Source organism: Xylaria bambusicola (genome assembly GCF_022495145.1).
Source record: "Xylaria bambusicola strain CBS 139988 unplaced genomic scaffold F5B22scaffold_73, whole genome shotgun sequence".
Lineage (NCBI taxonomy): Eukaryota > Fungi > Ascomycota > Sordariomycetes > Xylariales > Xylariaceae > Xylaria > Xylaria bambusicola.
In genome coordinates this window covers 114,582-138,122 of record NW_025953626.1, presented here as the reverse complement: position 1 = coordinate 138,122, position 23,541 = coordinate 114,582, and the positions used below count along the sequence as shown (strand labels likewise).

The following is a 23,541-nucleotide window of genomic DNA, read 5'->3' as shown; positions in this document are numbered from 1 at the left end:
GGAAGAGGACCTCGGAGGACATACTCTGGAAAATCTCTCATACGCTACTCGTCTTGCTGCTGGAAGATACCGGATCACTGGCCCAGAGAGACACCGAGAGCCGACCCAGTAGATGTAAGTAGGCTAGGAGAATCAAATCAAGCGCTGGGAAAGACGTCGCTGCATGGGCGGGCGCACGATTACGAGTAAAAGGGGTACTGGATCTGTGTCTTGACAGTTGAGACGGTTACCTACCCTACCAGATCGGCTTTCATGCTCACGGGAAGCACGAGAGAGGGCCGACTGGCTGGCTGCTGTACACGGTGGACGAGTTTTAGTCCTCGAATGTGTCCACTTACTCTCCTACTTCGTAGAGTAGGTAGGGGTGACAGTGAGTGGGAATGTTGTATACCACTTATTGTAACATGTGGTAACCTGCGTGCTGCCTGTACCGAGATGGCCTCGGGTGTTACCTGGTAATATAAATGGCGTAAGTACATAAGTAGGTAGACAGATCGATTGAAGCTTGATGTGTTCCTGTACGCAATCCAGTGTATATACAGGTATGTTTATAAGCCCTCCAGGTAACTGTATATCGTCAGCGCGTATCAATCTAGCCGGTATACATAGTAAGTGTAATATAAGTAATAGGTATAATATCTCTGGCTGGTCTCGGCAGAGAAGAGTATGGAAACTTGGGCGCTGTGAGCGAAATATCATGTCGTAGGTAGTGTACCCGAAACTCCAGATGAAGTGCAACCTTTTCCAAGATTTACGGGATTGGTGCAAGTGGCCCATTTGTGTGCCCAGTGATCGTCGGTGTAATTACACTACAACTGCATACATACACGTACATACATAATAAACCCATGGCCCGTGGGCAAGGAACAGGCCAAGGATAGCTAAGTAGTACCTACACTAACTACACGCCACCGGAACAACCACCAGAACACCACCACCTTGGGTGGGCAGAGTGGGATGAGAGGGATGAGAGATGGTTGGGGATGGATATTCATAGTAACACTAACAACGGTATTCCCGCCAGCTCCCAATCTGGGTAAGTCGGACAGACAGTCGGATAGGTGCCTAGACAGGCAGAGACAGGCAGAGACAGGCAACACAACCGCTGCCCGCATCTACGCCACCATGAACAGCATCAATATCTACGTGGTTGTACCTCCCTTGTAGTTACGAACGCGTGTGGTTACCAGACGTGTTGTCAACGATCTAGGTAAAGCTCGAGTGCATGCAGGCCTAGGAAACGAGGGTTTGCTTTGTGGGAAGTCTGGGGCGCGTCGGTGATTAGGTAAGAAGCTATTTTGGATGAGGATTCCTCTAGGTAGGCTTCGTTGGCCATGGGAAGTGACAAAAGAGCAATCTAACGCGTCTCCTCGCCACTTGTTGCGGCGGCACAAGTTGGAGGAAGAGTCAAGATAGGCTCTATAAGTATCCATCTCGTGTACTCATCTAGTGCTTATACATACTACGGTACTTCGCATACCGGTACTGATTATGACGCTGGACGCATGAGGACAATAACCTAGCTCAAAGCGTGGGAGGTCGGAGGTCTGCTCCAAGTCAAGACACCATATGCAAGTACTGTATGATGAGGCATACTGGTATGAGAGAGATAATGCATTGGTACTCGGTCAAATGTAACGCTGCCTGATTCTAGCGCAGGGCTCTTTTCAGATGAGATCAGGAGGTACTAAAGTTATCGTAAGTAGGTACCTACCTAGGTAGTTGAACATTAGTTGAAGCGACCTGCTGTTTAGAGCAAGCCCAAGCTTCTGGATGACTGACTGGATGTATCAGCTTGGACAATTGCCCGTGCGAGGCTGCGACTTGGACTTGTATCATTCATAGATACCTAGCTCCATGCGTTCAATGCGTTCAGAAGCCGACTTACTACGTATGTACATACATATATATATAAGTATGTACGTAGTATTGTATATCATTGTTTGGTAATCGTCTCTTCTGCTACATATCTGCTATCCCTACTGACTACGTGTTAGAGAGATCCGACTTTGGATATCGATCCTTGTTACCATGTATTACATACACGTATAAGTACACACATATGTAGGCACGGGTACTCAAACAAGGCAAAGAGCGTGTTGCTGTCATTTGAAGAATCAAAACAAAAACAAAATAAAATAAAAATAATCCCTTCACCGCAGGTGATTTTCCTTCAGCTTGTGTTACACCCCCCCGGTGGATCTATCCGGCCCCCTAATCTGGGTACTGTATCCGGACCACCCACAACACCCACAACACACAACGCACAAACGGTTCCGGCAATGTGTCAGAACTAAGCAACGGATTTTTCTGGACAATGAGTGAATGAATGAATGAATGAATGAAGAGCATGACCCGGTGGTCAGCCTGGCAGGCAGATGAGCGCACAGTTCTTTGGAAATATCGGGAGCGTATGACTCGTCTCGTCCCAGTTCGCCGTAGCCCGTCGGCGTCTGGACCCTGTCGTAGGGAACCTAGGTAGCGTGTACGTGTAAGAAACGACTCGCTCCTCGTTGTCCCGGCTTTTTTGTTGTCTGTTCTCTGTCTGTTCTCTGCCTGTTCCCATGAAAAGCAGAAAAGCCGCAGGTAGCGCAACTCGAGCCGCTCAAAACCGTTGAAGAGTTTTCCTTGCTACACTATTTACTTTTACAGTGGACAAGACTAATGCATCTTGTCTTGTCTTGTCCAGACTTGTCCAAAGACCCCTTCCCCCAATCACCACTTTTGTCACCGCCTTCAGCCAATTGTTGCCCGTTGAAGAGTTTGTGGCGACGGAAGAAGGCTGGGAAATTCCGAAATGAGCATTCAACTTTTGCCTATCTACATATTCTGTACATACCTACCTACTTATGTAAGTATGCCTCCCTCCATCCATCATATCAATCAGTCCATCAAATCAAGCATGGTAGGGCATTCAGTAGTGGTGTACCTAGTGTACTACTTACACATGAAATAAATTACGCACATACTCCGTACATACGAGTATGTGTACACGCGTTTTTACATGTACACGGCTATAGTACCGACCTAGTAGTAACCTAGTAGTACTTACTTTAGTTTGGTACGGGAAATATCAGGGCAGGTATTATTAGCAGCGCGATCTACACTACTCGTCGCAAGAAAAAAAAATAGCGTGGCTTTGATTGGGATTTCATATGAACTACTCTGAACTACCTATGACTGGCAGCGCCATCCTCAGCCTATATTAGTTTTTATCCCAGCGTCCGGATCCTCAAACCAGGCTGAGCAGCGTGCCCAAGCATGCTTGAACAAGCATAGGTACGATGTGTCTGTCTGTACTTATGTACTAGGTAAGTTAAGAGAGGATCTGAAAGAACACTTACCTACTCATGCTATATACACGCCCCCTTTCACAATGACCACCACCAAAGGCGCTGGACGCTATCAGTCCAGCACAACTACCCATCCATCTGGTCTGTACCTGTGGTACTGCAGGTAGGGTGTGGCAGAGTAAGTACCTACCTACTTCGTATGGCTAAAGGCAAAACGGGCTGGCTGGCCAGAACGCTGGTTCATGACACATGATCGACTGTCAAAACATTGCACGGTAGCGTAGACACTACAAGCAGAGAAGTGTCCTAACTATCAACTTGCCTACTTACATACAAGCCTAGCCATCCATCCGTCCACAACAAGTGCGACGACTTGAGTAATGGATCACCACAGAAAGAAGGGGTCTTTCTAGCTCGTCCTCCATCCGTCGCTAGCCAAGGCGATGCTGGGATGAAATTCCGCGGCCATGGGCCGAATCAAGCCACTTACACGTACTTTGTAGGTAAGTAGTGTCCAAGAAGATACAGTAGCGCACACGACTACTGTAGGCGGGCGGTTGGTTCCCATCCATCGGCCAAGTGTAGAGTAGTGTAGGTAGTGTAAATAGTGTTCGCGAGCTTCTCCAGTACTACCTACGTAGATAGGTTAGGCTATTAATGGCAGGACAAGTGAACCCCTCCCAAATGAGTGGTGCAGTGCAGGAAAAAAAAAAAAAAAAATTCCAAAAATTTGCGAGCTCATCCAGTCAGTCTCTTGACGTCGATATTTGCCACATTCTGTAGGTTTCCTCTCTGGGTTCGTATTGCGGCTCGACGATCGCAGAGAGATACTTCCTTGCCAAGTTCGTAATACCGATCTGGGAGACAATACAATACAATACAATACCCTACAATGTAAGTATGGACAGTGCCTACCTAGGGATCTGGACAGTATGTGGTACCTAGATGGCCTGGGCTTTGGATTTGTGAGCGGATGATGATGACGACGACGACGACGCTGAGCAGGAACAATCTGTTTGCCCTTTATCTGCCTGTCTGGCCATTCATGCTCTTCGGCATTGTCCAGAGGGTCTGTTGGCTATCTATTGTGCACCTTGTACAGAACTTGTATGTCCTGGCCTGGCTTGTTAATGGATGGATGGAGATGAGGGATTTCTACACAGTGGGACAAGTCAAGTAGAGACTCTACCTATCTGGGTAAGTACATGTGTAGTGTATATGTAAGTACCAGCCCATGCAGATGCATGCTGGAAAACGGTGTTAATTACCAGAGTTACCCGCCATGAGAAGCTCTCAGGTGGAGCAACTGACTTGCACACAATGCTATTCAGGAAGTAATTAGATCAGTATATACATAGGTACCTAGTATAATTTGCCGGTATGCGAATCCTCCACCAATTTGAAGGCAGTGTTGAATAAGTGTTGAATATTTAAAATATTCTAGATTGGTAGGTAGTTTACTTTTTGCCCGAATACCTATATAAACCCAAGCCTCGGTTGTTTGAATGCTTGCTGACTTGGATGTATTTGTTACCACATGTCCATCAAGTCAGTATTTAACCTACCTTCCGCATAGCAGGCACCGAGGTCCAGCGGGTCCAGCACTAAGACGTCTTTGGAACGGCGTGCAGAGGCTTTACATCACAGGGCAGATGTAATTCTGTCTTGCCAACAGACTCAACACATACTACTCCCTGTGTACGGAGTACCTAAGGTATACGAAGTAGCCGTTGCCTGTACCGTTGCCTGTACCGTTGCCTGTACCGTTGCCTGTACCATTGCCTGTACCGGAGAAAGCTAGCCCTGCTAGCCCTGCACGCCAAGGCACACACGCTACCTACATAGTAGGTTACCTAACTTACGCTAACTAGGTGAGGTGAAAGAGAGCACACTGTTCCCACAGGCCTCTTCTCTGCACAGGCCTCAAGGCCCAATCACACTGGCCCCGGCATCGATCAAGGGGACTGGCTCCAGTGTACCGTCGAATCACCTCGCCTACTTACCTCCACTGTCTTTTCACCCGACGTCGCTATAGGTACGGTACCTAGGTACTTGTTTAGTTTAGTACGTCCGCGCTACACCACAGCGCCTACCACCTACTTAATCCCATCTAGGTACCTAACGTAGAGTATGTAAGTATGCTACCTAGGTACATCTAGTGCTGTAAGTAGGTAAGTGCTTGTAGGTATTGGTCCACACGTGCTTGTGTCTGACTTTGATAATCACAGTAGGTGATACATGTTGCAATACAGATACTGAGATGCCTATAGTAGATAGAATTAGGATTGGGTAGGGTATGTAGTAAAGTAGGTATACATGTAGTACTATACGAGTGTAAAAGTACATATGTAGGTTAAGGTTGCCCCAGTGAACCTTTTTAAAAGAGTCAGACGCTCTTCCGCGGTACTTTGTTACTGCACGGTAGATACCTACAAAGTCCTGCGCGGACTAGGCGGCTAAATAGGTATCCTGTAAGTACCTGGAAGTACCTGGAGCCCATCGTTGTGCCCATCCGCTGTGTCCGTGGCCCATGTCCCAAATGTCCCCATGTCCCCATCATCCACCCACCGCATCGCATCGCATCGCATCCACCTCCCACCAAACCCATCAAACCATCCAACCATCCGTCCATCCATCCACCCTCGCCCACTCCCCCCAATCCTGGCCTCATTCACACCCAAGCATCGGCCATCGTCCCCATCGGCCCCATCCCATCCCATCTCATCCCCAAATCCTCGCCTGCTCATTCGCCCCATGGCCCTCTTTCGTTTACCTAGGTACCACTTACTCACATGTACAGAATGTACAGAATGTACCCGCGTACTCTACTAGGTAATATAGTATTGTAGGTACACCTACCTACCTCATACTACCTACCGTACTTCAATATCCACTCCCCGTCCCGTCCTGTCCTGTCCTGCGTTGCTTTGCTCTCACTGGCAACCTTCTTTCTCACCCTGCCTGCCTCTTCTTCCTCTTCACTCTCCGTCATTCCCTCTCATCGCCATCGACATCTCTCCTCCTCCTCCTCCTCCTCTCCTCTCTTCTCTCTGCCTCTGTCTCTGTCTCTCTCTCCTTCCCAGCTTCTGCTGCCTCTCGATAACTATCAGTCTTTTCTTCTTCTTGGCCCTGCCTCTTCCTCGTTTCCTCCTCACCTGCGCGTCAACCCGAACGCCCGCCTAGACCCTTGTCTAAGTCGGGACTCCCAGGTTCTCGCCGGTTTTTTTTTGTGCCCCGAGTAGAGAAACGAAACGAGACAAGTCGAGCTGAGCCAACTACAAGAAGCACTCGAGTCTGACACATCGAGATATCGAGATTTCGGGAGGTTTCGAGGACCAGAGTTAGCCCGAGGCTTTGACCAGCTTTTTTCTTTTTCGCGTATACCCGCATACCCGCTCCCTCGGCCTTCTCGGTCGCCGTCAACGACAGGGAATCTTCGACGACACCGTATATCACCCCCCCAGGGACGAGCTTCTCGCAAGCTAGCTAGCATCTGAGATTGCTGCATCTGCCAAACGACGCATTCGTGGTCAACTTTTCCCAAAACCCGCCCAACACCGAACCTCGGATCCTCTTCATTGAGCGAGACGTCAATTATCTGGATAATCCATCTCAGCAAATACCCTCTAATCCCGTCATTCGAACCAACATCATTCACCGATTACGCCATCACCCTCCACATCACACTACTCGTATCCGATAACAAAAGTTCTTTCCTTCGCGTACACTGTTTCCGTCGTCGCCGACTGCTCCCTTCTGCGTCGCGCCTGTTTCCATCTCAAAAGGTTAGTCAATTTTTATACCTGAATCATTTACAAGTTTTGTTGTTTGCACATCTATTGGGCTCGTTGAACTTTTACGGCTTGGCTAGAGAGTAGTATACTATCTGTATGCTACGCTCGTGTCGTCAGCCGAAGGAGCTATGTACGAGATGAATCTACCTTTGCTCGCTGCACCAATATAAACTTTCGAAAGCCGTTGAAACATCTATACTCAGTCGCGGAAATTTTGGTCCTGGCGAAGTAGCTTGCGATGGATGAAAAGGAAAGCCCATACTCTGCGCAACTCTTTGGCCTAGGAGTCCTGATGCTACCGCGACATGCCCGGTTGACCACTCCAATTCATCTTGGAGCAAATCTCCCGGCTTTTTCTCGTCCTAGTCAGCCTTATCATTTGTGGAAGCAAACACGACAAGATGCCAACTATCCTTGAATCCTACACAATTTTCATTACCGCATACTGTATTCGCATTCCATACAAAGCGCGTTGTGCTGACCATTTCGAAAGATAGATTTGACTTGTATATCACGAATTCGTACAAAACAGTCCTTCCCACTAGCTTTCCTAGCATTGATTGCATAGAATCGCCTTACCCTTCTACAGGTCCTCCTTGACGAAGCGGGCTAGTGTCTACTCTACAATCAACCCACATTGCTGTGTCCCATTTTCTGGTCAATCGTTGATGGCTGGAGCAGCTCAGTAGGGTTTCAACAACCTCCCCCCCCAAAACCCGAAACCCTCTCTCTTCGGCCTTGGAACTCGCTGCCAGTTGCTCTACCCCCCTGCAGGGTACAGCTGAGCTGTTATTTCCACGTGCTTGAAGCAGATTCTCCCTCCGACAAAGGTCGCACGCAGATCTTTGACGGAGATTCTTCCCACTCCTTTCATCATGCCGGGCGGTGTGTGCGCGGTTCTCGATTACGAGACCGACATGATGTCCGACTATGTTGCTGATATGGCAACCCGACTCGTCATTCCTCGTACTTCAGTAACCGCGGCCTTCCGCAAATTCGTCAACCAAATCCTGACTTCCACTCGTCTGCCTAGTACCACCATCTTGTTGGGCATGAACTACCTCGCCAAGCACATCAACATGCACAAGCCCGCAGGTACCTACGATGCCGTTTGCGAAGGTGAAGCCTGGAAGATGCTTACTGTTGCTTTGCTCCTTGGCAGCAAGTTCCTGGATGATAACACATTCCAGAATCGCTCTTGGTCCGACGTCAGTGGTATTGCTGTTGCCGAACTCAACACCATGGAAGGCAAATGGCTACAGGATATGGACTGGTTGCTCTACGTGAACGTTGATCGTAGTCATGACTACGAAGCCTGGTTGAACAGCTGGAAACGGTATCGAGACAACGAATGCCGTGCCATCCGGCAACAGCAGTCTCAAGCTGCTCAAGCTGCTCTTCGCGAGAGATTGGCGCCCATCGTCACCTCCATTCGTACCGAAGCAGCGAGACAGCCCCATCACCCACTTTCATACGAAGGCTGGACCCCCGAGGAGATTGCGGATCAGGAACGCCTTGCTATGAATGGGAGAAACGGTCGACCTGCCAAGGTTTCTTATCGACCTCGCGAGGGTTCGTGGCCCAATCGCTATCAAAACCCTTGGACCCAAGCTCCATTAACACCCCCGGATTCGGGTTACGGCACGCCCGAGTACTTGAACTCGGCTGCATCGGTTAATTCACGATATAATGAATGGTTCAGTCAAGCTGTGGCCAACCAAAACTATGGTCGCTACAATACTCACCACAACTATTCTTCATCTAGAGGTGGCTCACATTTCCATCAGCCCTACTTCGGCCAATATGCCGGGCATACGGGGTGGGACGCCGGTGTAGCTGAGTGTAACTGTGCGCAGTGCATTTCGGCTATTCACGCCAAAGCTGGTTCCTACTTTCACCCCCATGCCTTTGGCCAACCTGTTATCGGCTAACGCTGATGTCTCGGATAAGCTTTTGCGAGTTACCCGAGTTGAATTAGGTCACTCTAGGTGGCCTTACTATGTAGCATGAACAGACTTTCGAGTGACAACGAAGTCTTTTGCTATTGATTAGCTGGATACGGTTCTGACGGTTTCACGAACACATTTCCTTTTTTCGACTTGATACCCCTTTCGGCAAAATGGTTGGGAGCGGCAAGTGCTCCATAGGACTTGAGATAATTGATCGGATTCGATTCGGCCTTCCGTTGCTTGGACATCTTCGTACGACACCTACTGGGACCTTTTGAGGGCTCCAGTTGTGCCTCTGCGCATCACTACATACCGAACTGTCCTATCTCCGGGTCCTTGGTACCCGACCGAATCGCCTCTGGCGATTTTTCCACTATAATGTTCATTCCTGGCGTTCATGACGGTTTTTTTTAATTGCGGACAGGAGTTTTTTGCCTTTGTTTCATTTCTCTTCAACAATAGATTCTTTGTGGCACACTTTGTTCGCATTTGACAGCGACGGCGGTAAAAAAAATTCGAGACTACTCGTGGCGTTTAAAAGAAAAAAAGAACTTTATGAACCTCGACGACTGGTTCATTGACCCGACCAACCACTCTTTTTATTCCCTTCTATTCTGGAGGATGGAACAATCGTACGCTGCCCAAAAGCTGTCGCATGTGACGATGGCTGTTGATGAGCCCTGCTATTCAAAATAACACCTGGGTGTTTCCGAGATTCTTTATATAGGATGGAGCTATCCTTCTCATAATGGCCCTGGACCTTCGCCTTGTATGGTTACAGTTATTGGTTGGCTTTGCAACACTTCACATGCCTAGTTTCACATTGATCGTATGGAGATGTAATCGAGGGGAACCTTTGCCTGCTCCTTACCCTTTGTTAACAGGGCCTTCTAGGTCCCGCCATGTGGGAGATACTCCGGACCGAAAGTATCTGAGAGATATCTCCTAATCTTTGCATCTCTGGAGACATCTCAAAAGTATCACGGCGACATCTAGGGATCTGGAAACTAGAATCCTCATCGATACCCCTTGCTTTGTCTTGGAGAGGGCGAGGGCTCTCACATCTTGCGATTGGGCAATGTTCCATGGCCTGGTTTAGGCATTCACAAGGGCAATTTCGTCCCTTTTTTTTACGTTTAGACTGAAGATGGGGTTCTTGGGCATTGGGGTACATGGAGCTGGGGTTTAATCTTTCCATGGTTTCAAACATCTCTTTTTCGAGGTCGGCTTTCACTTTTCTTGGTTTGATGTCTATGATTCTTTTATTCTATTCACGACTGGCATGATGTCCCTTGCTGTTGTCTTTTTTTTCTCTAACTCTTTGCATGGCGGTTGTGTGGGATAAGCGGCAGAGAAGGAGCGAGGAAAGAATGTTGGGAGTAGACGGCCTATTTATGTATTCGAGGGCTCTTCTTGCCTACGGGCTTGGTGGGGGAATAGATCAGGTGTGCAAGAGTAATCGTTTTCGAAAGTATCCGCAATGGGTATCGGTATGGACAGAATTCAACCAACCCTTAGCATGCGATACAAGCGATTCTCGAATTGTTCATATATACATATACATACATACACGCGTACAAAAAGCAATACAAGGCCGAACGAGCTGATAGAGATTGAAAGTCTTGTTGGCTCAGGCCTGTGTACCTTGATATATACCAGATCTGTTGCTTTCGTCGGTGATGTTCGCTGCTCTGATTTTATAATTACACTACTTCTCACAGTGAATGCTAGGTAAGTAGGGAGCAAGAAATCGGTAGCTGAATAGCGTTCGTTGCTTGGGCTTATAGCTGGCTGTACTTACCGTGGTTGCTCTGTGGACATTTTGCACTGCTGCTAGTCGAGGTACTCCTCTACTATATCTCGGCGGAAGAAGGCACTCGGTATGTAGTGCCCGGATAATAATCCGTACTTATGGATGTATTTATTTATGTCTGATGATGGCAGGCAGCACTGAGGGCCGTACCTCAACGCTGGCATATATGAGTAGGTATGTATTCCCATCTTGTTAGCTACACTGGGATCAACGGAAGTCATGATAACATGGCGAGTGAGATAGATATAGTACCGTCGACAGCTTAATCGTGTTTGTTGATGCTGTTGGTGCCTTGGACCAGCAATATGAGTGGGCTGATTTGCTTGGCATGAGGTTCCCTACTTAGTCAAGATCAGGTCTGCTGCCTGATGGATTCGCAGAGAGCAAACATGTTGGTTCCCAATGCTTTGGTGCAGACAATCATATCCACCAGGCAGACATGCGCAGGATTCGAACGGGCAGGAGGAATAAGACGTCCATAATGACTATAAATGGCAGCTTGCGAGTAGCCAAGATGTCTAGAATCACTCCATGGTCATCACCCTCACCCTCACTACACGATTCGCGGCTTCAAATCCATCACTCACGCAGAGCATTACGTCCAGTCTAAGACGAATCATGAGCAGCAATAATCCGTTTGCGAGGCTCGTCAACGCTCCAGCGAGTGGTGTGAAATCCCGCCTCGCCGTTTTAGAGCCGGCGGATTCGCAGAACGCTCCTATCAAGCTCACGCTCATCGATGCTGATCTGGAGGGCACGTCGTATGAATGCATTTCGTACGAACGCGCCAAGAACGCCAAAACGGTCTATATCTCGGTCGATAATGAAGATTTTGAGGTTCCAGAAGCATTGGAGAGTGCGCTGCGCACCTTTCGACGCAAAGAGGAGCCCCGCACGCTCTGGGCCGACCTCCTGGTCGGGCGCACGGCCGAGGAGCGCATTCTCGAAGGCACCACGATCCGACAGGTCCTTGCGAACGCCGACAAGACGCTCTGCTGGCTCGGGCCCGAGAAGTCCGCATTATCGTCGCGGGCCTTCGACGTCATCCACGAGATGGCGAACCGGTGGCACCAAGCCCGTCTGCACGTCAACCTGTCGCAAGACGTGAGCCTGAGCCGCGCGACAATGCAGCAGCTGGCCGGGATCAAGGCGAAGCTCAGGGAGGACGAATTCCCGGCTCTCGCGGCGCGGAGCTCCGATTACCTTGCGATATGGGACGCGCTGTTCGACGCGGTCGGGTCGGCGTACTTCACCTGCGTGCAGAGCATACCGGAGATCGTGCTCGCAAAGGAAGCCTTCATCGTCTGCGGACGGAGCAACATCCGGTGGTCCAACTACGTGGGCGCAGTGCGGGCATTCCCACTCTTCCACGCGAAATACAGACTACACCCTATACTCCCGCACGTAGAGAAGGCGTCATTCTGCGTCAATGCGATCGAGATAGCCGAGCGCCGTCGCCGTCTGGGCGATACCCTCGAGCTCTTCCCCATGATCCAGACGGCCCGGGACTGCGGTGCCGAGGACCCTAGAGATTACGTCTTTTCCATGATCCCCTTGTCCACGAGTTCGGAGCGCGTCAAGAAGCACAGCGCGGGCCCGCAGCCCCTGCCCCGCGTCGATTTCTCCAAGACCGCGCAGCAGGTCTTCATCGAGGCGGCGCGGTACACGGTGCTCGAGCGGCAGGACCTGTTAGTGTGGCTGAACGAGCGCGTGCCGTGCGCGAGACGCATCCGGGACCTACCTAGCTGGGTGCCTGATTTCAGCGCGGGGTCGCCGTCCCAAAGCCATGTGTCCGTAACGGAGAACGGGCTGCGGGCGTGGTGGGAGACGGTTTCGCCGCGCAAGACGATCCGGGTCCGCGAGGACGACAACGCGCTCCTCGTGCAGGCGTACGTGCTAGACCGCGTTGAGCACGTCTCGCGCGTCTTCGACAGCGGGAACTTTTCCAGCCTGTGCTACGAAGAATACCGGAATCTCCCTGCTCCGAGCAACAATGAGACAGTGGAGGACAGGGACGAGCGCTTCTGGAGGACGCTGCTCATGAACCTCAGCTCCGCCTTCACGGAAACCCTGGGCTCACAAAAGGCCGCGCCATCGGCGGTCATGGGCGCGAGCTTCCACAGCCTGATGGCGCAGGAGGCCGTGCTCAAGCTGCTAGACTGCACGCCGCACGAGCTCCGGACGCCAGAAATCCAGGCCCGCATGCGCAACATGCCAGAAGTAATGGCCTTGCTCCCGAAATGCGGCAAAGGGCAGTACTTCGCGGCGCAGTTCGGGCAGTTATCGCTCGGAAGGCGGTTCTTCCGGACCAGCGGGGGCCAGCGTTTCGGGATGACGGCCGTCGAAGACGTCGTCAGCGTCGATCCGAAGTTGCGTGTCGAGGAGCGCGAGGCGGCGCGGGGAGAGCTCGGGGACGCTGCCAATGCCAATGCTAATGCCAATGATGATCTTCACATGCTCACTCGGATGGCCGGGGGCAACGCGCTAGACCCGCTCAGCCAGATGATGATGATGGACTTCCGATCGTTCTTGCAGGCGCGGGATCCGGAGATGGCGAGCGCCTTTGCGCGTGCCGAGCGCGGGGAATTATTCCCTGCCCAACGAGAGGACCGCGCGCGAGGCGGGGTCGCGAAGGGCGATGTCGTCGTTGCCATCATTGGCGGCTTCTTTCCGTATATTCTGCGGCCTAAACTACGCGGCGATGATGGTAACGATGACGACGAGCACCTCGTTGTGTCTGACTCTGCCTACGAGTTTGTCGGAGACTGCTATCTACACGGGTCCATGAATGGCGAGGACTTCAAGGTTGGAAGCCGCTACAACACTGACGTTTCTAAGATCGTGGATATCAGTATAGTATAATTGGATTGCGAGGAACCTAATGGTTTCGAGGTTTACTGTCTTGTGAGCTTGATGGAGATTTTGCAACGAATGGATTTGATGGAACGACGTTATGATTGACGGATATATGATTTTCTTGGCCCGCCTTCTTTTCTATTTATCTCTTCGTTATATTCGGTGTTATTTTCATCACTTTTGTTATTTTCAGAAGGACCACTTCCAACCACATGCATCGCAAAACCCGTTCTATTTCCATAAAGGTTATAAGTGACATTGATACATGAACCAGGGGCGTCTCAATCTTCCTATTTAGATTATACTCTTCATCATCCTGAACACGCTAGGTCAAGCTATCGAACTAGAGCAGATACCTCAATCATGCAGTAGACACACACACCTTAGACAAGAGATTGAGGGAATGCCTGTGGGAAGAATTTATATAGTGAAATCGCGTGAAAGTAACTGGTTCATATCTCTCGTCCTCAGCCATTCTTCATAACTCGCCGTGGTCACCTTTTTCTGCAACTGGGCGGGTTCGATGAAACCTTCCACCCCAGCCATGAACCCGAATTCTTCAACGAATGCGGGTGCCCAGAGAACCTCGTGAGGCACGCCAGTACGTCTGCTCATCTCATCAATGCTCAGAGCAACCACCGTGGCGCTCTTGCCCGTAACTCTCGACCAAGCCTCGACGGCCTCTTCCATGGTCAAGTAGCTGTCATACGCAAGGAGTTTCACACCAGCAGCTTCGTCTTCGACAAGAGCTCGAACAAAGGGCCCAGGAGATCTGGTCTCGTCGCAGATGGGCATGCGGGTCTTGCCGCTGCAGGGAAGCAGTGCTCTATATTCACCAGTGGAGGCGTCAGGCTTCGGAGAGAGGAGAGGGTTGGTAGCATACGCGCCCATATAGACGAAGGAAATTTTCCCAGCGAGCTCTGGCTGCTCTTTCTCGATGTAGTTTACGATGAGAGCCTTCGTCTCCCAGTGGTACGAGGTCGGATACTTCCCGCCCGAAGCAGCGTTCATCGGGCCCAGGGCAGAATAAACCAGGCGTTCCAGAGTCGGCACGGCCGCAGCCGCCAGGGCAGCGTTCTTGCCGTGCTGGATCTCTGTTTCAAAGCCTAATTTGGCGCTCTTCTCCGGATCGTCGCCCGCCAGGGCAGACGCGCGGTACGTCGCCCAGAAATCGGTGTTGAGAAAGATGGCATGTGCACCGTCGAAGGCGCGAGATAGAGATGGGATATCCGCAAGGTCTGCTTGGACTATCTCGCACCCCATCTGAGCGAGTTCTTTTGCTTTGTCCGACGATGGAGACCGAGTGATTGCACGGATGTGCCAGCCGGGGAGCGATGAAAAGGTCTCTGCAACAGAGAATCCTTGGTTCCCAGTTGCACCGATTATGGCAATAGTCTTTCTGGGATGGGATGTCATTTTGTTTGTATGGAAGGCCGTGGGCTTGCCTTGGGTAGGGTGCAGAGGCAGTTTTATAACCAGCGAGTTGATGTGCGATCAAGTAATTGATGAAGAACGTGTGATGATGTTCTGCTTGAAGCCATTGTCAAGGGCTCACTTCTCGAGATATATATATCCATTTTTGAGTATATACGCCGAGCTCTCTGCAATCGTAGACTTCGTATCTCCGTCCTCTAAATGAAATTTGTTCACAAGAGTCTTAATGAACTGGAAAACAACAGGTCGTGAACTTGGATGGCTGACGGTATTCCTGAGAATTCGATTGGCTAGTAACCCGTAAGCCAAGGGCAAGTCGATCTGATCCTTCTGACGCTACCAAACACAGCCGGAGCTAAGCGGGAATAAACTCAATTCGCCCACTCTTGAGGACTCCCCGCTACATGTAACTGAATGGCTTATTGATGACGTTGGTAACTCATTGGCTTTAGGAGTCTTCCACAGTTCGAATACCCAGAGGCACAGTTGGCGTAGAGGCCAAGGTGGAGGATGGATAGCAGCCGTGCGCTAGAGCAAGATAACACTCATGCTGATGCTGGAACGTCGGCCCAAAAACAAACCAAGAAAAGAGTGGTTACGCCGGCTCGAAAGGAGCAAAACAGGCTTGCCCAGAGGGCTTATAGTACGTGCTCCCGATCTTCACTCACTGCGAGTTGAAATCAGACCCGATGCCGTGACCATATCACTCCAAGAGTACTAATGCAGCGCATGTAGGAAGACGGCAAAAAGAGCAAAGGAGGACTGTTCAAGAGCAACCTGGTACTGCGAGCTCGCGCCCGCTGGCGCCACGACAGGATAATGTAGGGACTCCAGATATATCTGATTCTCTTCCAATACGTGTTGTAAGCCAGGTAACGTCGCGTTCGGATGGGGGCGATCGGTCAGTGACTGGGCCGCGGCAGCCTGTATTGAACCCGTCCCCGCCGTCTTCTATATCTCAGAATGAAGCTAGCGCCGTTTCATTGGCACCCATAGCCGCAGCACCGCCATTAGAAGTGCAGACTACAAGCTCCCTGAACATGCCTTCGGGCTTACGAGGGGGTTTGGAGGATAACTTCACGGCCGTCTTCAGAGCGTGTCTGTCAAATGCAGCTTGCATAGGTATAAATATCCCAGAGCTAATAGGTTGCGAGAACCCCTGCATGTCCCCGTTCTACCGAGCGTCGGTACACATGAACGAGGATCCAGCAGCACTTATCGCGGCCTCGTCACATGGCTCTCTCCCGGATTCCCTCAAGCCGACCCTGGCACAAATCCTCGTGCCTCACCACGCCAGTCTAGATCTGATTCCTATACCTCGGCTGCGCGAACGCGCTATTTTAATGTGTGCAGCTCTTCCTCACATATTCTCGCTCTGGGATATGAAACTGGACATCTATACTCGGAATGCGCTGACATGTCGAGGCCGCGACACATCGAGGGGAACGGAATCTCACCCCTGGGACATGCGAAGTTGGCAGGCGGCGCCGTGGTTTCTCAGCAAGTGGAAGATGATTATTGATAGTGATGATGTGGTCACGGATCTCTCGATGCCTGGTATCCCCGGTCTGTGGATGTAGAGCTTCGTTCCGCATACCTTGTGGCTCAGACTACCAGACGGCCCCAGCGAAGGATTCCTGGTAACATTAAGCAACGTGATAAAAGAAGAACGATACCTATCGCCTCATAAACGAATTGTCCAAGGTACAACGCACCCACGATGAAGCGCGCCAGTTATTGAAGCCGTATTATTGATTCTTTGCATGTCGTTTTCCTCGAGTACTTCCTATCATAGCCAGCTTTTGTGCTTATAGCCATATCAACCCTCGCCCCGGCATATAAGCCTCATGCGCGCACCATGTCAATTCATCGGTGTCGGAGGGGCACCAACGGCACCAGAGACAGCGTCACATCGGGACAATCAGCAGACAATACTGCTAACAGCTGAGCAACAGCTGGAAGCACCCGAATGCATCCAGCAGTAAACAACATTTAGGCAGCGACCTCACCCACCCAGCTTCACTCTCAAACAAGATCGTTGACAAGGTCGTTACACATCACGGCAGCCATTTATTATACGTTGATTCCTGCCTCGACCTTGGCCTTTTCAGTATCCTAATTGATTGACTTGAGAGGGGTTTAAGCTCCGTTCCGACAGCCATTCCAAATGACTTAACTACATACTGGACCGCAGGAGTCAGCTTTTGCGTATCAACCGTAACAAGCATCATAATCCGACATAATGACTCTCGTAGTTCGTATAGCGTTGTTATACTTGGGTCTCGCTCTGTATCTCACAAAATGCGCTGCGAATCTCCCCCCAGGAGTTTCGGGCCCGCGCTGGCCCTCATTCTTCGAAGCACCTGAATTCCACCTAAACATTGCTAAGAAAGACATCGAGGCAGCTCTCAAGCCTAAAGAAGACGCCCCGGGACCACGCTGGCCGACAATATTTGAGGCGCCCGAATTTCACCTCGGCATTGCCATGAAAGATACGGCGAGTGCAGGGAGAGCCATTGCTAGAGGTGCTGGAGAATGGGCCGCACAAGCACGGGAAAATCTTCAGAGAAATCCCGTTGAGACGATCCTCGCAGCTGTATGGGACGTTACTAGGATTGGAGTCGTAGTAGTGCCTGGACTCCTCTGGGGACCAGTGTTGAACTTCCTGGGCTTTGGAGCGGCAGGCATTGGACAAGGTAGGTGTGATCAACTCTTGCCTCCCGTCACTATCTTATTAGAGTGCGTAGGTACCGCTGCTGCCGCTGCGCAGTCGATCTTGGGCCCGATAGCACCCGGTTCCTTGTTCGCTTTCCTTCAAAGTGCTGGTGCGGGTGGCTATGGAGTTGTAGCCATGGATGCATTGACGAGAGGAGTGTTGGTTTTGAAGGAGCTGTTTGGGTTATAGAGAAACAACAGCGCTTTTGTGGTCTTGGATACGACGTAATGCAGTGATATTTCTCTATTTACGAGCGCGCTTTGGTATTTTGGTCCTAATCTAGCATCAGACGAGTGCCGGGAAGCAGTAATTCGAGCTGGTGCAAAAAGAAGCCTGAGAACTACAACAGAGCGACAGTGTACTCCATCAATGGAATGAGTGCTAGTGTGAGTGGCAACACTGTCGCTTGCAAGATAGCGTCGGTAGTCCATCAACGTCCGGCTTAGAGTCGAATATCCTTGTGACCGATTTAGTTTGAATTGATCAAGGTTGGGTGATAGCTAGTCTGATATGATGTGTATGCAATCACTCTAAAGTTTCTTACCCTAACACACGTACTCATAGATCTGCTTGGTGCCTCAAATCAAGCTCTTTATCTTGGGACGATACGACTGTCTATTTCCGAAGTTGCAGATCACTATTCTTGTTATTCAGCTGCTGCCATGCTCATCTAGATTCATTACGAAAAAGATAGGGATGGGAGTGTCTAATATGTGGTTAATGAAATATACCCTTTCAAACTCAACATAAAAGAAGGTTAAAAGTATAAGTAAGGGGGAATTAAAGAGTATCATTATGTAGCTAAATGAGCGTGACGTTATATTGTCCTATCAAAAATTTGACGGCATCCATGTACCAGTGGCCCAGCAACTGCACGTTTGGTGTGGATTGACTGCACTGCTAGCCCTACTCTTACGAGAACTCAACTTCTTTTTCTCTCATGATCCAATCAATGGGTAGCAATAGAGGGGAATTTAGCTTTCAAGATCGGGGGGCTGGACATTTGCGGGCATGTAGGACAGCGAGTACTGGTAGTAGCATACATTGGCAGACTACTCAACCTCGAGCCGTAGAAAATATAATCAAGCATCTAGTCTCTGGACTACAGAGTCCACATATCTCAATATCTTGCGTCTTTATAATTCCCTGGATCAGCATATTCACTAGGCCTAGCGAAGAGTCACCTGGTCTCCCTGTCGTCGAAGGCGTAATCCCCTCATGATGAATCAGTGATTATATTGCTGTTCAGTTCGTCTGTATAGAAACCTGGCCCGTGTGAGGGCTTGGGTGGATCGCCGATTATTTGTAAGTTATCACCGAGATTCTTGCTTGCACTAATCGTTTTCTTGCTGGTGTATTTCCCAATGAAGCGCAAGGGCGAATCAATGAAGCTAGACATTACCCCGTAGAGGTTGGAGAGCATAGTCCCAAGGGGCTTGTACACAGGAAGATTGGCACACAAAACCGCCGTGGCGCAATGAGCATGGGTCCATACTGTGGAAGCGCTCAAGGAGACTGCTTCTTCGTCAACGCGCTGCATCTAGCCATTCTGGTCTCTTCGGAGAAGTTTACCGTCAATGCCGCCGCTGGGCGAGTAAATGTACTTCATACGGAGGATATTGGTGACGATTGTGCTTTTAAGATTAGTCTCAAGGATCATCAATTCCTGTGAGGTAGACACTTACAAGGTTCCCAGAAGAAAGATGGTGGATGCAATCAATTTCATCTTGAATTGCATGTGCAAAGTAGAGATGGCATTTATTGGTATGGCAAGGATATATAAATCAATCGTCGTTTCCAAGATACCGATGACAAGAAAGTACAGGTTGAAGTTCAAACAATGTCCAGGCTCTAGACGCTTCCAGAGCTTGCTGATTGGTATGCACAATATCGAGTTCACTACCACAGCAGAAACCCACCATAACGCGCTAATCATGATGGCGATGGTGCAGGCTACCCGGTATTTTGGTGTGGCGAAGATCTGCCGGTACAGCAGAATCAGAGAGAGCCTGGCGCTTGTAAGTCCGAATGGAGCAATGTAATAACCGATGAATAGAGCCTAACTATGAGGATTAGACATGAAATGAGTTTCAACTAAGACGGAAACTATTAAGGGAGGCGATGGCTACCTTCAAGTAGTTTTCAAGTGTCTTCACTTTCGCTGGGGTAGGATTCTTTAGAAGCTCCGCGACAATATCGATGATTTGCTTGCTTGTATCTCCATTGAAAAGACCTGAGCATGTTAGTTTGCTTCAAGGTTAAAGGCATATGGTACTCACCCCAGATATCCGCAGTTGTCCCCGCGATATAGGCCAGGATCCCCAGCAGTGCCCATCCGTCATCTGCCTGGAAGCCTTTCTTAAGCGATAATTTGAACCAGAAGCGTAGAGCGGTGGATGATAAGGCAATAACAAGACCGACAATGGCGACAGCCAATCTCGCTTGAGCTGTCACACCTTCCGCCATGTTCAACGACAGGGGTAGAATAATTCAACTGCAGTCGGATGAGAGAGCTTGAAGACACAAGGACGTCGGCGTAGCATATATTTATCACGGGAGATGTCTATGAGATATGTACCGGCTATTCTTAGCAGTGTTCTATGAATGGGGGGTTACATTCTTGACTTGATTATTGTCGAATACTCTGTTGGCTACAATACTAATAGAGCTGGTATTTTAGGCAGGCTGCGCAGTATACACCTAGAGTGGGTGACAGACATTGTCACTTTACCCATCTCCCCCCCCTCGAATATCACTCTGCGTCGTATCTGATCAGCGTTGCGAGCCTATGAACGGCCATGAAGTACCTGGACACTGGCAGCGAATCTACGAGGTGATGGGCTCAATTTATCTTGCTCCCTAAATCATACCAGTGGGGACTCCAAACCGAACACCACATACTCCTGATACAGGTAAAGCTGCTTTATATTGACTTTGCAAAGATCTGGGCGTGGGAAAACCAGACATTAAGTGGGAATAATGTAAAATGGCGTCTATATAAAGATTCAATCAGGGTTTTTTTTTGGGGGGGGGAGGGGCGGCGGGGAGACGATCGACTTTGATAGGAGTTAGAATTTAACCCCCACTTTCCATGTCTGTATACCTCGAGTCGCACAAACCAACGGATTAATAGGCTTCGTTGAGTTGCAATCTTTATCTTGTTTTCTTTTTCTCTCTTTCTTTTTTTAGAAAGAGCCCCAAAGTTGTTTTTCCTATCTAGAATAACACTTTAGCCGGAAAGAGAGTTGCAAGCAAGCACCTCGGCAGCCATGTTTGATTTTACTACCAGAGAGGATTTACGGTAGGCTGTGACAGCCTACATATAATCCGTACATGTGTACATGTAGTGATACGGAGATGCACGCCGCATCCCGTGTGTGCAGTTCTCTTTCAGGTGCAACACTACCTGGGATGGCTGCGTATGAAAGGCGTGGGGGATCATGGAAAGGAACCCCCTATAGGTAATATAAACAACTATGCAGCGACCCAACGAGATAGTAGAGCCTCGTCAGGTAGTGAGTGAAATAAATAAACAACAGCAAGTAATATAGTTCGACTGGAAAAGAATCAAATGATCCCCTGAAGCTGGGATAAATATAGTTTTGAGACAGATCAGCGTTGAGAGAGGTCCAGCTCGTGATGCGCCGCGCCACGTAGAATGGGCACAGTGAATTGATTGCGGCTCTACCTCGTTAACGTGCTCAGAAAACATTGTCTATTCACAATATATATTTATAGTATACTTAGTGAGAGGGTCAGAACGGAGGGTCACAACGTGGCCAGAATAATAGAAGCCACAATTCTTTGCCCAGTTTCAAAGTTATTAGATCACAGGAAAAGCTCAAATATACGATACGAAACTCTCCCAATCCTTACTCATTCTGATACATTTACTTTTGTTCTTCCTCCTTGGGGATAGCTTAGATATTAAGCAATATCCCCATCGAAAACCCAGTCCTCAGAAAAGGTCCCCGAGGTGACATCAGATGTCGCCTTGAACAAATCATCATACACTCCAAAGTGCGACTGCGAATCCCTCGCCTGGCGGAAGTACTCCTTCCCTTGTGCCTTCATGACAGGATGATTCCACATAGTCGCCATCCACTTCCTAGCTTCATCAGTACTGCCCGCGAGCGGCACATTGTAGCTCCTCAGACGCTATGCAACAATCAGAATCCTCTTCACATCACATAATCATACACATTTTCTCATAGAATGACGAGGAAGGCAAGTAACTCACCCAAAGCACAGGCCAAAAGAAAGCATCAGCAATGCTAAACCCGCCACAAAGAAACCCCTGATCAGTCTCGCCGAGCTCTCGAAGTCGTTTACTGGAGGCCACGCGCACGCGATGCCACAGCGCGAGGAGCTTCGCCACATCTTTCGCCACGGCTTCGGGGAAGGGTATCCCGGGCCCGGTGAAGCGCGAGACGAAGTTCGAGGGATAGGCGTCTCGCAGCGCGGCGAAGCCGGAATGCATTTGGGCAGCGGCGACGCGCGCGAGGGCGCGCAGCTGCGGGTCTGCGGGCCAGAGGTTTTTCTCGGGGTGCTGGTCTGCTAGGAACTCTGCGATGGCGAGGGAGTCGGGGATACGGAGAGGACTTTCTTCCTCTGACGAGGAGGCGATGGCGCCGGGAGCTGGGGACACATCGAGAACGGGGAGAGTCGTGAGCTCGTGGGGAGGAGTCAGGGCGGGAATGGTGTAGTTGAAGTATTGGACCTTGTAGGGGATGTTGAAGTATTCGAGGATGAGCTGTGCGCGGACTCCCCAGCCTGGAGCCGTGTTCAGTATATGACTGACTACTTACCTACATTGGATTTTTCAAGCGCCAATGATCGGGCACACAACGGGAATTGTACTATCAGCAGAGAAGAAAGAGACGCACTCGAGTATCGTGTATAGTACACGTAAAGCGTATAGCTTGGTTCGGGGCTGTTTTCGTTTGCCATTATGATCGCTCTAGATGATGTTGTCGTGTAAGCGAAAGAGAGTAAATTGTCAATTGACGTCTTTACTTCAATGTATTTCTATCAAACACATATATATGCTCGTATATGCTGGATATATAGAGTATGTATAGAGGCTTGATGGCTGAGCATAGGTGTGCGTACAAGGCAGGATGGATGGATGTAAAGCAAAGGGCGCAACATGCGATTGATTTCTCATCACACCATTACCAAGCAAGGTGAATGAATATGCAGCGACGTGTAACCTTGCTCGCAGGTCTATGAGCTTTTATATAAGCTATAATTGCTATGCTGAGGCCATCACGGATGCGGGATGGTAAAGTCGGAACGATGACTGATGCATGGACCGATGACGGACCGCGTATGGGCCGTATTTTCACAGCTCATGTCGTAACTCTAGCCCGTTGGCTACTAGCATGGCATGGGGAATCACCTGCGCTTGCATTCTATGGCTCGGGAAAGACTCATATTGAGGTATGTTCATGGATCTAGCAAGCCTGGATGCCGATTATATAGGTGACATGCCGGCGTGTGAAATGTAGATGAGCATCATGATACTGCTCGGTCTGTACACGAAAAAGGACCTTCATTGGCATTACTTATATTTGTCCAAGATAGCTCAGAGAGTGAGGATGATTGGAGTAGACAACATTGGATAACTAACTACTTAAGCTATGGATACATATACCTACCTCTCATATATAACCTTTTAATGAGT

The 23,541-nt window shown here is 49.6% G+C and overlaps 8 protein-coding genes across 8 annotated transcripts; 5 read left to right on the top strand and 3 right to left on the bottom strand.

The window, feature by feature from the left end:
* Nucleotides 1-4,211: 4,211 nt before the first annotated feature.
* On the top strand, nt 4,212-4,801 carry F5B22DRAFT_627842 (uncharacterized protein). Its single transcript, XM_047976359.1, has one exon. It carries the CDS (start codon nt 4,267-4,269, stop codon nt 4,471-4,473), a length of 207 nt encoding a protein of 68 aa, XP_047825705.1. The 5' UTR covers nt 4,212-4,266; the 3' UTR covers nt 4,474-4,801.
* A 3,007-nt stretch (nt 4,802-7,808) lies between these two features.
* F5B22DRAFT_525109 (uncharacterized protein) lies at nt 7,809-9,466 on the top strand. The gene has a single exon (XM_047972664.1). It carries the CDS (start codon nt 7,963-7,965, stop codon nt 9,016-9,018), a length of 1,056 nt encoding a protein of 351 aa, XP_047825704.1. The 5' UTR covers nt 7,809-7,962; the 3' UTR covers nt 9,019-9,466.
* Nucleotides 9,467-11,467: 2,001 nt separating this feature from the next.
* Nucleotides 11,468-13,711, top strand: F5B22DRAFT_639916 (uncharacterized protein; the record flags this gene model as incomplete). The annotated part of the gene is made up of 1 exon (XM_047977783.1): nt 11,468-13,711. One exon carries the CDS (start codon nt 11,468-11,470, stop codon nt 13,709-13,711), a length of 2,244 nt encoding a protein of 747 aa, XP_047825703.1.
* A 207-nt stretch (nt 13,712-13,918) lies between these two features.
* F5B22DRAFT_525179 (NAD(P)-binding protein) lies at nt 13,919-15,650 on the bottom strand. The gene has a single exon (XM_047972666.1). The coding sequence runs from the start codon at nt 15,119-15,121 to the stop codon at nt 14,126-14,128; it is 996 nt and encodes a 331-aa protein (XP_047825702.1). The 5' UTR covers nt 15,122-15,650; the 3' UTR covers nt 13,919-14,125.
* Nucleotides 15,386-17,050, top strand: F5B22DRAFT_525102 (uncharacterized protein). The gene is made up of 2 exons (XM_047972663.1): nt 15,386-15,782; nt 15,875-17,050. Exons 1-2 carry the CDS (start codon nt 15,650-15,652, stop codon nt 16,717-16,719), a joined length of 978 nt encoding a protein of 325 aa, XP_047825701.1. The 5' UTR covers nt 15,386-15,649; the 3' UTR covers nt 16,720-17,050.
* F5B22DRAFT_525116 (uncharacterized protein) lies at nt 17,022-18,520 on the top strand. Its single transcript, XM_047972665.1, has 2 exons — nt 17,022-17,835; nt 17,887-18,520. The coding sequence occupies exons 1-2, from the start codon at nt 17,382-17,384 to the stop codon at nt 18,042-18,044; spliced, it is 612 nt and encodes a 203-aa protein (XP_047825700.1). The 5' UTR covers nt 17,022-17,381; the 3' UTR covers nt 18,045-18,520.
* A 109-nt stretch (nt 18,521-18,629) lies between these two features.
* On the bottom strand, nt 18,630-20,847 carry F5B22DRAFT_627821 (uncharacterized protein). The gene is made up of 5 exons (XM_047976358.1): nt 20,135-20,847; nt 19,985-20,088; nt 19,541-19,914; nt 19,428-19,489; nt 18,630-19,370 (listed from the first exon to the last, which is right to left on the bottom strand). Exons 1-5 carry the CDS (start codon nt 20,319-20,321, stop codon nt 19,072-19,074), a joined length of 1,026 nt encoding a protein of 341 aa, XP_047825699.1. The 5' UTR covers nt 20,322-20,847; the 3' UTR covers nt 18,630-19,071.
* Nucleotides 20,848-21,508: 661 nt separating this feature from the next.
* F5B22DRAFT_627816 (putative glutathione S transferase) lies at nt 21,509-23,465 on the bottom strand. Its single transcript, XM_047976357.1, has 3 exons — nt 22,742-23,465; nt 22,096-22,628; nt 21,509-22,013 (listed from the first exon to the last, which is right to left on the bottom strand). Exons 1-3 carry the CDS (start codon nt 22,803-22,805, stop codon nt 21,783-21,785), a joined length of 828 nt encoding a protein of 275 aa, XP_047825698.1. The 5' UTR covers nt 22,806-23,465; the 3' UTR covers nt 21,509-21,782.
* Between the last annotated feature and the right edge of the window lie 76 nt (nt 23,466-23,541).